Genomic DNA, 15,418 nt, shown 5'->3' on the forward strand with positions numbered 1-15,418 from the left:
GACTAATCTACTGGAGTTTTTTGAGGATGTAACTGGTAAAATAGATAAGGGAGAACCAGTGGATGTGGTGTATTTGGACTTTCAGAAGGCTTTCGATAAGGTCCCACATAAGAGATTAGCGTGCAAAATTAAGGCACATGGGATTGGGGGCAAGGTATTGACTTGGATAGAGAACTGGTTGGCGGACAGAAAGCAAAGAGTTGGAATAAACGGGTCGTTTTCCGAGTGGCAGGCAGTGACTAGTGGGATACCGCAAGGATCGGTCCTAGGACCCCAGCTGTTCACAATATATATTAATGATCTGGACGAGGGAATTGGATGTAATATCTCCAAATTTGCAGACGACACAAAGCTGGGTGGGAGGGTAAGCTGTGAGGAGGATGTTGTGAAACTCCAGTACGATTTGGACAGGTTGGGTGATTGGGCAGAAACATGGCAAATGCACTATGTGGATAAATGTGAGGTTATCCACTTTGGTGGCAAAAACAGGAAGGTAGATTATTATTTGAATGGCAATAGATTGGGAGAAGGGGAAGTGCAAAGAGACCTGGGTGTTATTGTGCACCAGTCGCTGAAGGTAAGCATGCAGGTGCAGCAGTCGGTTAAGAAGGCAAATGGTATGCTGGCCTTTGTAGCAAGAGGGTTCGAGTACAGGAACAAGGATGTCTTGCTACAGTTGTACAGGGCCTTGGTGAGACCGCACCTTGAGTATTGTGTGCAGTTTTGGTCACCTTACCTGAGGAAGGACGTTCTTGCCATGGAGGGAGTGCAGCGAAGATTCACCAGGCTGATACCTGGGATGGCAGGAATGACGTATGAGGAGAGATTGTGTCGATTGGGCTTATACTCACTGGAGTTTAGAAGATTGAGAGGGGATCTCATCGAAACCTATAAAATTCTGTCAGCTCTGGACAGACTAGATGCAGGAAGGATGTTTCGGATGGCCGGGGAGTCCAGAATCAGGGGTCATAGTCTAAGGATAAGGGGTAAGCCATTTAGGACTGAAATGAGGAGGAACTTCTTCACCCAGAGAGTGGTGAACCTGTGGAATTCTCTGCCACAGAGGGCGGTGGAGGCCAGTTCATTAAATATATTCAAGAAAGAGTTGGATATATTTCTTGAGGCTAAAGGGATCAAGGGATATGGGGAGAAGGCAGGGACAGGGTACTGAATTTGGATGATCAGCCATGATCTCATTGAATGGCAGAGCAGGCTCGAAGGGCCGAATGGCCTACTCCTGCTCCTATCTTCTATGTTTCTATGTTGCAGCTCCCCAATGGAACTACTAGAATTAGTCAAACAATTACAATTCCCTGCCTATTATCTGTCCAATTCACCTTCCCATTTTTATCCCATGAACTCCTGCGAGGGGTTTTATCAAATGTCTCCTGAAATCTAATTATGTACCGTCAACTATGTTACTATCACCAACTGGCACCTGTAACTGAGCATGGACAGTTAGCTGGAACATTATACTGAGCAGAACTAGAACTGCCAAAGATCATTATAGAATCATGCATCAGTCATTCTGGAGTATCCAGTTTCAAACCAAAGACTTCATTGAGCACCATCCTTTATACATAATCTTTCATAAACTCATTTCAAAATATTTGAATTGTTGGTTGCTCTGCAGAGAATGTGAATATTTGGCTTAATACTGATATGGTACCCACACATTCTTAATTGAACACTAGATGGCCCCCTGATGGGAGTAAGCACATTGTAGCAATTCCATTCCAAGGTCTCTTTTGTATTGCTTTTGTTATTCTTTGATGGGAATATTGAGGGTCTGGAAAGTAGTCAGTTTCTGCCACAACAATTGAGTGTTTCTTTGGACATAATAAGTACTTAATCTGCTCAAACGAAGTCAAAGGGACATCACAGGGAAAAGGCAGAGGCAGGGGACCTGAGCCGGAGCGAGAGCGGAGGCGGAGCAAATAAACAGCGCGGCAGAGGAAGGCAGTGGACCTGACAACAAAAACAAGGATTGACATCACAGGAAAGCAGGGAAGTGATTGGTTGGTCAGTATTTCTCTCTTTTCTTGGGCATTGGTTTAAATCAAGAGCTGGGATTAAAAACTAAACGTTCAAAACTTAAACACTTAATTAATTAAATACATTAGAGATGGCAGGGCAGGCGATGTGTTACTGCTGCAACATGTGGGAGCTGGTGGACACCATTGAGATCCACGGCGACCACATTTGCAGTAAGTGTTGGTCACTCGAGGAACTTCGGCTCCGTGTTGATGAGCTGGAGTCCGAGCTTCAAACACTGCAACACATCAGGGAGGGGGAGAGTTACCTGGATACTGTGTTCCAGGAGGCAGTCACACCCCTTGGATTAATTAATTCAAATTTGGTCTGTGGTCAGGGACAGGTGGGTGTGACTACGAGCGAGGCAGGTATAGGGAACCAGGAGGTAGTGGTGGAGGAGCCTCAGCCCTTGCTCTTGTCCAACAGTTATGAGGTTCTTCGGGGGAGAAATTCAGTATTGCACTGTTTGGGGTGCGATTATCAGCCGGGCGCAAAGTTTAGCGCCTGGTGCTAATTATCGCCTCTGACTGCAAACTTGGCTTTTATCGCCCCTGGAGATGATTGGAACACTAAACCAGGCGCTGCACACCTGTCTTAAGGCACAAAGGCCGAGGAGCGAGGCGCTAACTCAGAGCGTTGGCGAAGCTCATGTGATGTCAGTCAGCAATGGAACACAGACACACTGTCGCCGGCCAGTTCTTAAAGGGGATTGGGTCGATCTTGCTGTCCATCCACATCCTGCTCATTGCAGCCTGGAGAGACCTGTACATCAAATCTGTTGGAAGAACAATGGAGAGGCCCAGGAAAGAGCTCAGAGTGCAGCCCCCATAGTCTCTTCTAAATCAATGCAAGGAAGATCAAATAAAAATGAACCTGCAAAGTACTGCTCAGTACCCAAAACTTCTCAACACAGCGTTGAATATCTCCTGCAGTTTCTCTCTCTCACTCAGAATGCGTGGTGAAAACATTTTGCTGACAAAAAAAGGCAGGAAGCGGTCGCCTTTAAATAGCGCTCCCCCAGTCCTTTCCCAACTGCAAAACACTCCCCTCAACCTGTCGTTGCTAGCGGCAGGCAGAAAGACAGGGGCGCCACTCAATATCCGGTCTGGGGCGCTACCGGGGCGTTGCACACTCGACTGACGCCACGATCTGCAGGCGCAGGAGATCGTGGTGGTAGTGTTTAGCGCTGCCACAAAATGTCTAGTCAATTTCATGAGTGGCGCAAACATCGTCGCGCACGGGCGCTAGTTGCTTTGCACCACATTAGCACCCTCTTAAGGTGCTAACGGGAGGCGCAAACCAACCGAATTTTTCCCCCTTACTCTCTGTGGGCGAGAGCAGGGACTACAGTGAGGATGAGCAAACTGACCTCAGCACCATGGTACAGGGAGCCATTCAAGTGGAGGGAGCAAAAAGAAATGTGGTAGGGAACAGTATAGTTAGGGGGATAGATACTGTTCTCTGCAGCCGAGAGTGTGAGTCCCGAAGGCTGTGTTGCCTACCCGGTGCCAGGGTAAAGGACATCTCCTCTGGGCTGGAGAGGTACTTAGAGTGGATGGGGAAAGATCCAGTGGTTGTGGTCCATGTAGGTATCAATGACATAGGTAGGACAAAGAAAGAGGTTCTGCTGAAGGAGAATGAGCAGCTAGGAGCTAAATTAAAAAGCAGAACCACAAAGGTAATAATCTCTGGATTATGACCTGAGCCACGTGCAAATTGGCATAGGGTAAATAAGATCAGAGAGATGAGCGAGTGGCTCAAAGACTGGTGTGGGAGAAATGGGTTTCGATTCCTGGGGCACTGGCACCAGTACTGGGATAAGAGGGAGCTGTTCCATCGGGATGGGCTTCATTTGAACCAGGCTGGGACCAGTGTCCTGGCGAATCAAATAAGTAGGGCTGTAGATAGGGCTTTAAACTAAATAGTGGGGGTAGGGATACGCTGAGTAGAAATGAAAAATATCAAAGAAAAATGAGACGGCAAAAGTGCAGGGTAGTGATAGGGGTAATGATAACCAGAGTGTGACAGGAAGGGACAGAGCGTATACACATAAGAGTGCATCAGAAAGAGGGGTCAGAGTAGGGAAAAATGGTAAAAAGACAAAATTAAAAGCTCTATATCTGAACACATGCAGCATTCGTAACAAGATAGATGAGTTGACAGCACAAATAGAAATAAATGGGTATGATCTGATAGCCATTACAGAGAGGTGGTGGCAAGGTGACCAAGGCTGGGAACTGAATATTCAGGGGTATTTGCCATTTCATAAGGATAGGCAGAAATGAAAATGAGGTGCTGTAGCTCTGTTAATAAGGGATGAGATCAGTGCAGTAATGAGAAATTATATTGGCCTAAAAGATCAAGACGTAGAATCAGTTTGGGTGGAGATAAGAAATAATAAGGGTAAAAAGTCCCTGTGGGAGTGTTCTACAGGCCCCCAAACAGTAGCCACACTGTAGGACAGAGAATAATACAGGCTTGTAAGAAAGGTATGGCTATAATCATGGGAGATTTTAATCTTCATATTGATTGGACAAAGCAAATTGGCAAAGGTAGACTTGAGGAAGAGTTCTTAAGAGTGTATGCGGGATGGTTTCTTGGAATAATATGTTGTGGAACCAACCAGGAAAAATACTATTTTAGATCTGGTAATGTGTAATGAGGCTGGAAAAATTAATGATCTCGAAGTGAAGGATCCTCTTGGGAAGAGTGATCATAGCATTTCAATTTCAGTTTGAGGGTGAGAAAGCTAGGTCTCAAACTAATGTCCTGAACTTAAACAAAGGTAATTACAAAGATATGAAGGCAGACTTGGTTAAAGTGGACTGGGAAAATATATTACAGGCTAAGACGGTAGAAAAACAGTGGCAAACATTTAAGGAGATATTTCATAACTCTCAGCAAAGATATATTCCAGTGAGAAAGAAAGACTAAGAGAAGGATGAACCATCCGTGGCTAACTAAGGAATTAAAGGATGGTATGAAATTGAATACAAAAGCATACAATGTTGCGAAGCATAGTGAAAGGCCAGAGGATTGGGAAAATTTAAAAAACCAGCAAAGGACGACTAAAAAGATAATAGAGAGAAGATAGCTTATGAGAGTAAGCTAGCAAGAAATATAAAAACAGACAGTAAGAGCTTCTACAGGTATATAAAAAGGAAGAGAGTAGCTAAAGTAAACGTTGGTCCCCTAGAGGATGAGTCTGGGAATTAATAATGGGAAACAGGGAAATGGCAGAGACCTTGAACAAATATTTTGTATCAATCTTCACGGTAGAAGACACTAAAAGCATCCCAATAATGGATAATCAAGGAGCTATTTGGGTGGGGGGGGGGGGGAGGGGAACTTAAAACAATCACTATCACTAGAGAGAAAGTACTAGGCAAACTAATGGGACTAAAGGTGGACAAGTCCCCTGGACCCGATGGCGTGCATCCTAGAGTCTTAAAAGAGGTGGCTGCAGAGATAGTGGATGCATTGGTTGTAATCTACCAAAATTCCCTGGATTCTGGAGAGGTCCCAGTGGACTGGAAAACCACAAATGTAACTCCCCTATTTAAGAAAGGAGGGAGACAGAAAGCAGGCAACTATTGACCAGTTAGCCTAACATCTGTCATTGGGAAAATGCTGGAGTCCATCATTAAGGAAGTGATAGCAGGACATTTAGAAAATCATAATATAGTCAAGCAGAGTCAGCATGGTTTTGAAAGGGAAATCATGTTTGACAAATTTGCTGGAGTTCTTTGAGGATGTAACGAGCAGGGTGGATAAAGGGGAACCAGTAGATATCGTGTATTTGGATTTCCAGAAGGCATTCGATAAGGTGCCACATAAAAGGTTACTACACAGGCTAAGAGCTCACAGGGTTGGGGGTAATATATTAGCATGGATAGAGGATTGGCTAACCAACAGAAAACAGAGAGTCGGGATAAATGAGTCATTTTCAGGTTGGCAAACTGTAACTAGTGGGGTGCCGCAGGGATCAGTGCTGGGGCCTCAAATACTTACAATCTATATTAATGACTTGGATGAAGGGACCGAGTGTAATGTAGCCGAATTTGCTGATGATACAAAGATAGGTGGGAAAGCAAATTGTGTGGAGGACGCAAAGAATCTCCAAAGGGATATAGATAGGCTAAGTGAGTGGGCAAAAATCTGGCAGTTGGAGTTTAATGTGGGAAAATGTGAGGTTATCCAATTTGGTAGGAAAAATAAAAAAGCAAATTATTTAAATGACGAGAGATTACAAAATGCTGAGATACAGAGGGATCTGGGGGTCCTTGTACATGAATCACAAAATGCTAGCATGCAGGTACAGCAAGTAATTAGGAAGGCAAATGGAGTGTTGTCCTTTATTGCAAAGGGAATGGAATATAAAAGTATGGAAGTCCTGTTACAACTGTACAGGTCGTTGGTGAGACCACACCTGGAGTACAACATACAATTTTGGTCTCCTTATTTAAGGAAGGATATACTTGCATTGGAGGCAGTTCAGAGAAGGTTCACGAGGTTGATTCCGGAGATGAAGCAGTTATCTTATGAAGAAAGGTTGAGCAGGTTGGGCCTGACGTAAGAAAACTACTAGGCACTTGGTCTAAGCGTTAAACAAAGCTTCAATCAACTGTTTTACAACATGGAGGTCTAGTTGTGTCCTTCACTAGTTCCGGTTAAGAATGTCCTGCACAAGCTGGGCCCGTGCCCGAGTATTTATACTCTCCCTGGACAGCGCCACCCGTAGGCCGCTCAGTATTATTTCATAAGTCTTTCTTTCATGAATGACTGATTCACGTCAGGGCCTATACTCATTGGAGTTTAGAAGAACGAAAGGGGATCTTATTGAAACATATAAGATTCTGAAGGGGCTTGACAGGGTAGATGCAGAGAGGATGTTTCCCCTCGTGAGGGAACCTAGAACTAGGGGGCATCATTTCAGAATAGGGGGGCACCCTTTTAAATTGGAAGTGAGGAGGAATTTCTTCTCTCAGAGGGTTGTGAATCTTTGGCATTCTCTTCCCCAGAGAGCTGTGGAGGCTGGGTCATTGAATATATTTAAGGTGGAGATAGACAGATTTTTGAACGATAAGGGAGTCAAGGGTTATGGGGAGCAGGCAGGGAAGTGGAGTTGAGGCCAAGATCAGATCAGCCATGATCTTATTGAATGGCGGAGCAGGCTCGAGGGGCCAAATGACCTACTCCTGCTCCTACGTCTTATGTTCTTATGTATGTAAAGGTTTTTTGTAATCAAAGTTATCAGATGGATGGTTAGAAAATATTTTTAATGATAGAAAATGCAAATCAGATAATCTCACCTCCTAGTCAGAGGTTTGTAAATATCACAAAGTTTAGTTTATGTTCAGTGGGAACCGATAGTGACACTGCAAAATCCTACAATGTTGACTCCACTATTCCAGTCTGGTAACTGCTGATACCAAGTGGCTTTCTACCTCTTAATTGTATGTAAAATTGAACATTTTTTTAGTACTGGAATCAGTGAAAAAGCCTTATTGCAAAGACTACTGCTTCTTTATGCAATACAGTACTTCCAATGCTACTTTATACAAGATGTGTGATTGTCCTAACACAAGAAATGTTTTTAATAAACGACGTTCTTGTGATTATTTACACAATATACTTTGTAAAGAGCCTTAATATTTTGAAGGGAAGGACCCATTTACAGTATCTGTGTTATTATAATCAGCAATAGGCTGTGCAGCATCGTACAAGACTTAGAAACAATTTCCAAAAAGGCCCTCATTTGAGCAAACAACAGAGTTTGTATTCAATGTTACAGAAGGAAGATATGATATAATAATGAAAGGCCTCAAGTCCATTCTGTAAGACTTGAGAAGGAAATGGTATTGACAAAGGGAAAGGAATTGAAGCAAGTTTTACAAGAGAGTAATTTAATCAGAGTTTGCCAGTAGTAATTGCACAATGAAATGCACAATTCATTCATTAAATAAATACTTGTTTTGTTTATACTTATATTTAATGTATCTGAAAAGAATAATTCTTCAGTATTCAGCACAGTGATGCATAACATTTATAAATCTGAGCAGGCATATTAATACATGCACAATAAAACAGTTGGTTAAAAACCTGTTCATTGCCAAGACTGAAAGAGATCAACTAACTGCTGATCTTAAAAAAGTAAAAATAATAATTCAAACTAACATGCTATCGGTGTGAATAAAATACGAAGTTTATCATATTTACCTGAGCACAGAGCACAGCCACGCTGCATGTTAACAAAACAGATAATTAAAATATTAACTTAGGAAATGTTTAATATACATCCCAAACTAAAAGCATGAGATGTGCATTTTGCATTATTCTGAATCACTATTATTGCTAAGTATAACCTTGAGAACAGTATAAAGTGGTTGGTCCTTTTTTTGTTCATAGTGAATAAATATTAAACATTAATAGTCTGCCTCAACACTATACAACAGATACGTATTTTAAACTACCAATTTTTAAACTGCATTTTCAAAGCCTCATTTGAATCCACTCTGAATATGGTATATCAGAACTGAACCTGCTACCCCCAATTACTGATCTGTTTAACCTGCAGCTCGACATTATATCTGCTGTCTCCAGTTTCTAAAAATGAGCCTGTTGCTTTGGTGTCAGGCACGCTTGTATGTAACAGGACATCAGCTTATAGTGCATTGAATTCAAGGGTATGTGATGCAGTGTCTGAGCTGCAGGAAGATATCAAATTGAACTGTTAATGAGAAGATATAAGACATAGGGAGAGCTGTGTATTTAGATTCAAAATCAATTGCAAGTTTCTTCATTCCACAGCATTTAAGCTGGAGATTTGACTTCCAAATCAGTCACAGTATAAACATGGTATATAAATGTATTGAAATGAGGATGCTCCTAATCAATTCTCTATAGAATACTGAATGCATGTAAAAGACTATATAAACTGATTTCAACAACTTTCAATGCAAAGGACAAACAATATTTTCTTACTTATTTAATCAGCAAAGAAAAACACTACAATGGCTTAATGGGTAAACATACAGTCTGGTGTTCTACTGAATCCTACAGACCAGAACTGTACCGGTTTCTTGGTCTGTGTTCAGTTAACTAATCTCAGCTTGCATGGCAATTAGGACACATCAATTGACCTGAGCATCCTTCGGCGAGAGAGCAGAAAAACAGACAGAATTTCCACTCGCAAATGGTATCCAGTAATTTCGGCTGGAAAGTGGGTAAATGAAGATTAGATTGGGCTTGGCTGTGAGGGCCCTCAGTTGAAGTATACCAACACTCAGCCCATACATGAAAAATGGCTGAATGGGAAAGAAACCAGAGAGCTACAGGCACCAATGGAACCCGACCTTCAGAGAAATAAGAAAATGAAGAATATGGGGAGGAAAGGGGAGTGACAAAAGAGAGGCTTTTCAAATAAAAGAAAAACAGATGTTAGCGTATTTCTACTGTTTCTGTAGATACATTTAATCATATTCAATTTATGGTTGCCTAAAATATTTTCAGTTTTGCAAATCTGTGCAATGCAAATAATCACCAGAAACATTTTCACTTTGGATTGACTTAATTTCACAATTAACATGATAAATGGACTTCACTCTGCATAAACAGCAATTTACACCTGGATAATTGTGGGTTTTTTTAAGCCTTTCAGCAATTCTGCTGCTGAAGGGAATTATCAGAATCCTCAACACTTCTTTGACAGTAAGATGTAATCCTCTCCATTTAATTATTCGATGCTACAAATTATAATGTTTACACCATGTTTACAAATTGTTATGGAACATTCTTATGATGTTAATGTAACCATAATAAGGAAAGGCCCAAAATCAAACCTTCTTTTGAAAGTAATATAATGCATATAATTAAAGTAAGCACAAAACTCACAAATCTCAATTTCTCTGAAACTGTTTGAAATTAAACCATAAAATTGCTGTTCAAAAATACAATTGTCAGACCACTCTTCCCATTTGAGAGATTTCCATTTATTGCAGTAAAATACCCTCTGGAGCCTGATCCATTATAAATCAGCTGATTTTTTCCCCTTCCAGTTAATTGCTGCTACCATTAGTCTAGTGCTCCTTTACAAACACTACCACTTAATTTACTGGTCCATTTGATAAAGGTTATACTTAAAACAAAGAAACCTGATGTAAAGAGTTACCCATGATTCTAAATTATCAAAAGACAAACATGATACTGTACTTGCTTTAAACATACAATGAAATCCACTTTAATTGATTTATTCGGCCAGTAGCCAGACTGTATATACATTTTATAAATGCAGAACATGTACTATTGAGGTTGTGAACTGACCCCATTCAGTCCAACGGTAATTTCACAAGACATGCAAATATCAAACCATGCATATATTTGCCTACCTAGCAAATTATTGCACTCCAATAGTTATGTATTGGGTGAAGAATTTGAGACGTTGAGTGATAAGGTGCTATATAAATGCAAATATTGTATAACGTACCCAAGAGGGAATAGAGTGCTCCATATTTCAGATATACTCACGTCTTTTCTGGGAAACTGCTTGCAAACATGCGGTCACAATATCGCTGTTCTTCTGCAGTTTGTGTGAAAGATTGTCTTTTCTCTTTAACTGACGAACCAGCTTTGCAGACTGCACGGCAATTCTGTAGTTTAGCTCCTCGACAATTCGCTTCAGCTCATCTACACCTGTTAAGATGAAAAGAAAATTATAATATGGTACAGCCGTCGCATTATCTGTATGTGCTAGTAAGCATGGTATCAAGATAATTGCTGCAGAATTCTGGTAATAAATTGTTTGTTTATGTATCCTTGAATTTTGGGTTGCACGAATATTGCTGAGAATGCTTTATTTCAATATTCTCTCCGCTGTTACATTGAGTAAAATAGCCCATATTTCAGATTTTCTTTTAAACTGCCAAACATTACTCTGTGACAAAAGCGAAATACTGAGGATGCTGGAAATCTGAAATAAAAATAGAAAGTGCTGGAAATACTCAGCAGGTCAGACAGCATCTGTGGAGAGAGAAACAGAGTTAACGTTTCAGGTCGATGACCCTTCATCAGAACTGGAAAAAGCTGGAGATGGAACAGGTTTTTAAGCAAGTGTAGGGGCAGGGAAAGGGGGGAGGGGAAGAAGGAACAAAACGAAAGGTCTGTGATAGGGTGGAAGGCAGGAAGGCAAGCTGAAGCGAATTGTACTCGGTGACATGCGTTATCCCCCAATCGTGTCCACTGAAGTCCTATATCTCTGAATAGATAGTTATTACGTCTATTCTCGGGGCTCCACGAAGTACCCGTGAGCTCACTGCTGCCCAATCAAGTATTGCGCCACTTTTTGGTCAGTTCCTGACACTAATGACACAGAAGGATTCGATTATTCGCACATACGCACACCACTGTTTTAAGAACACATCAAGCCAGACAAGATGACCTCTATGTTTAGTCTTTCCCCTTTACTTGCTATGGCAATAAAGTTAAATACAAACGATTACACTTGCATAATATTTTCCACTGCCATGGGCTCCGGTGCTCCAGGAGTTGGCCTGTATCATTAACCTATTCATTAATCAGCCAAAATCAAACAAACGCCTCAAAGTACCCGTGGCCTCTTTCTGACCGTTTGATTTCAGAGGCACAGGTTGGGGAGGCATTATTGACATACATTTTTTTGACGCTGGCAATATTTTTCAGGTTACTTAACTGAGAACAATTTGACCTTAGGTACTAATTTTTGGATTAACAGTGAAAATGGGTTCATAATATGAGCTAGAGTTACACTCAAAGCCGGCGTGCAAGGATCCTGGAAGCTTTATTTGGCTCAGTAGTCTTCGGATTTCTATTACCACTTTGCATTGCTGCGCACCCAAACTCAAGTGGTAGCTTAGATGCAGTCATAGTTAAGGACACGTTTTGTTAGAGTAACTGTGTATATAGATGTTATACAAATATTTTTTTTAAATACCTTTTTGTGCCAGGTACTGCATCTGATGTTTTGTAGTGTACTGTTCCTGAAATTCCTGCAGGAACATCGATCCAGAATTGCTCCTTCCCAGAAAAGCATCAGAGCTGGAGGTCTCCGTTGAACTGTCCACACTGTCAATACTTCGACCGCTATACGCGCAGGAGTCATAGAGTTCGGTCAGCAGACAGTCCACTATGGAAGAAGTTCTCCTGCAGGGGATACTTGCTGTTCCAGACTGGCTTTCCCTGACCCGGTTAACAATGTGGGATCCCCCCGCTTTTTCCGTGGCGCTCGCCCCTTTCGTCCAGTGCTGGGTTGGCACTGAAGTGGAGAGTGGCACGGGCGATAGTGGAATGTTTTCGCTGTCCTTTGGCAGAAAGGGGCCTTGGGCTGTTCCCGGCGAACCGACAATCTGCATCCACTGCTGGAAGCCGGACAGCCCGTCCAAGTTACTTCCAACGGAGTTCACGAAGGCGTCATTCTCGTCCTCTGAACAGTTTCCATTGGAGATGTCGACTTCGGAGAGTTCGTTTTGCGGAAAGTGAATGGAAGCAGCCATTCTTCGCCACTCACTGCTGAACGGCTGCAAACTGCCCAACTCCTGAGCAGGAGCGAGGAGCAGGTAGATCGGGAGCGAGTTCCGGGTCCTCACCATTTCCCAATCTGGGGGAGGCATTCCCAGCACGCCCTCAATTTATGTTCCCCCCGCCCCAAACTTTATTTTTTGCTACCTCAGCAAGAACACTTTGTTTCACTCTGACTTTGTTAGATTTATCTTAAAGTACATCGTACTGATGCTATCTTCGTTGAAATCATGTACTTCCCTCTTCCCCACGAAGTCCATGGTACAGTCTGGCTATTGCTATGTTGCTCCAGGTAAATTTCACATCAAGATTTGCAGCCGACTGCAAGTAAGACTGACCAAGACCAGGATATATGATTAAAAAAAACACGGCAGCGATTCAATCAATTCAAGAGCAACATTCCCTGTGCGTACAATCAAAAGAGATGTTTCCGGAAGCTTTTTCTAAGTGTGTCAGATATTGTAAATTTTAGCAACTCGTTAACAATCCTCAAAATGATACGTATTTGAATCTTATTCGGTAATATATGATCACTACGTAATTAAAACTATTCAAATTATATATATTCATAATAGATAAATCAGAAGGCATCGACATCACTACCTGCCGCTGGCCAATATTTGCATGTTTAAAAAAAATTAAACCCATAATTTAAAATAAGTTTACGGAACAACCAAGTTAAGATTACAATTGTAAACAAACGATCTTCAACGGACAGCCCATTTTACCCCGTTCTTATCTAGTTACATTTAAAATTGGCAAATGAACGAAGGGTTAATTTGGAAGCAGGGGAAGCTGCCTTGGTTCCAAGTAACTGACGTTCCGATATTTATTGAAACTATTGTACGTGATACTGTGCTGGCGAATGAAAGCTACACTCAATCTGCCAAATGGTGTTTATTGATGCAGAGCGACATATGTGAGTGAGCTCATTGCACTAGCTTTCTCTCTGTGATTTGTGGGAAATGCTCCGCTGTGTGGGCGTGTGCACTTCAGCACGCAGTAAGATGCTATCGCTACCTTGCTGTTGCGCATTAGAAGTTTGTTTTGATTTTGATCCAGGAAATCGGTCGTCATTACGTCTTAAGATTGGAGATGGCTCCTCCCTGGCTGAAACTCCCAATTGTCATGGCCAGGAGATAGTCTGAGTGGTTAGCTTCTTTCCTAACACTTAAAATGTATCTATTAACATATTAAGGATCAGTAAATCCTCTTATGCAGGGCTGTTAGGATGAGAAGTCCAGCCAGAGAATGGCTTCCCAGCCTTTCCTGTTTTCCATCCGTGGTTCTAGATGACAGGAAGTGGGAGAGTCTAGAATGCCCTCTAACCCTGCATGAACTGATAAAGGCCGTTCTATCCTTCGAGACAAATAAATGTTATTGAAGCAATGGTTTAACGGTGGAGTTGTACTTGGCTCTGTGGGACGAGATCGGTCCAGACCCGCTAGAAGTGTACGATGGTATGGTGCTGGCAGGAACCATGCCAGAATCCCAGAGAAAAGGCAGCACCACCCTCATCTACATACAGAAGCAAAAATGGAAGACATCAAAAATTGGTGGCTCTTATTGTTGCTTAATGTCAATTAAAAAATCCTATCCAAGGTCATTGCCAATTGGGTCAAGCCTGCTCTGGAGCTGGTGATCCACATGATCGGACCTGTAGGTGCATGGCAAGAAGATCTCTGATAGCCTGACGCTACTCAGGGATACAGTTGCCCACGCACAGGACAGAAAGGTGGACACCTGCTTGATCAGCCTGGACCAGGAGAAGGCCTTCAATAGGATCTCGCACATGTACATGATGGGTGTGCTGTTTAAGATGGGGTGCAGGGAGGGAATCCACAATTGGATCAAACTGCTCTACACCAACATCTGTAGCACATTTTTAATCAATAGATGGGAATCAGAAAACTTTTCGATCAGATCTGGAGTAAGGCAGGGTAGTCCTCTTTCCTCTGTCTTGATCATGTGCTGTAGCTAGCTATTTGGTGAGTCCATCAGGGAGGATATGGGTATAAGAGGAGTGATGATCCAGGGCAGCAAGGGCACTCAGATCGAGGTGTCCCTATACATGGATGATATGCTCAGATCTACTGTCGTTCCACAGAGTGATGCACATCTGCAATCAGTTTGAACTGGCCTCTGGGGCCAGAATAAAATGCAGTAAAAGTGAAGTAATGTTCTCTGGGATCTGGGCTGACCAATGCTTCATCCCTTTCACTGTCAGACCATATTACCTGAAGGTGCTGGGCATCTGGTTCAGAGGAGCCAAGGTGTGCAGCAAGAACTAGAAGGTGCGAATCAGCAGTGTAAAACAAAAGTTGGCATTGTGTGCAAGAATCTAATCATCAGATGCAAGGTGCTCCTGATGTTGCTGTACATGGCTCAGGGCTGGCCTATATCAGCTGCCTGTGCCATGGCAGTCACCTAAGCCATCTTCCACTTTATCTGGAGACTGAAACTGCACCATCTATGTACAAATCTCCAGATTAAGGGGACAAAAACATAGGCAACGTCACCTTAATCCTGATTATGGCCTTTGTGTGCAGCCTCATCAAGCTGTACCTTTGGTATCTAAACACCAAGTGTCACTGCATGCTCAGATTCTATCTGCTACTGGTGTTGCAAAGCTAACTCACAAAAGGGAGCCATTATATGAGCTTAGCACTTACTTAATTAAAACAATAACAATGAGTTGTCATCTTTAACAGATACTAACACTAGGCTCACTTGTGAGTTAGCTGATCTTAGTGGTCTTGCGATACAGGACTAAAATTGGCCTCAATGGCCCTGGATTAGGGATGGAAATGTTGTATAGTTTTTTTTGAATATA

General features: G+C 42.2%; 1 protein-coding gene across 2 annotated transcripts in view; it reads right to left on the minus strand.

The window, feature by feature from the left end:
- Window positions 1–12,724, minus strand: part of tbc1d30 (TBC1 domain family, member 30) — a 108,264-nt gene extending 95,540 nt beyond the window's left edge. Inside the window, exons 1-2 of one of the 2 annotated variants that reach the window (XM_086009270.1) lie at window positions 12,002–12,724; window positions 10,561–10,725 (exon numbers count right to left, since the gene is read on the minus strand). In XM_086009270.1, coding sequence (XP_085865396.1) covers window positions 10,561–10,725; window positions 12,002–12,677 — 841 coding nt within the window. In that variant the 5' untranslated portion in view covers window positions 12,678–12,724. The remainder of the gene's footprint in view (window positions 1–10,560; window positions 10,726–12,001) is intronic. The other variant, XM_086009269.1, reaches the window with a different exon arrangement.
- Between the last annotated feature and the right edge of the window lie 2,694 nt (window positions 12,725–15,418).

This window comes from Somniosus microcephalus, chromosome 16, assembly GCF_052327205.1.
Source record: "Somniosus microcephalus isolate GS21.2 chromosome 16, FLI_Smic_1.0, whole genome shotgun sequence".
Taxonomy (NCBI): Eukaryota; Metazoa; Chordata; class Chondrichthyes; order Squaliformes; family Somniosidae; genus Somniosus; species Somniosus microcephalus.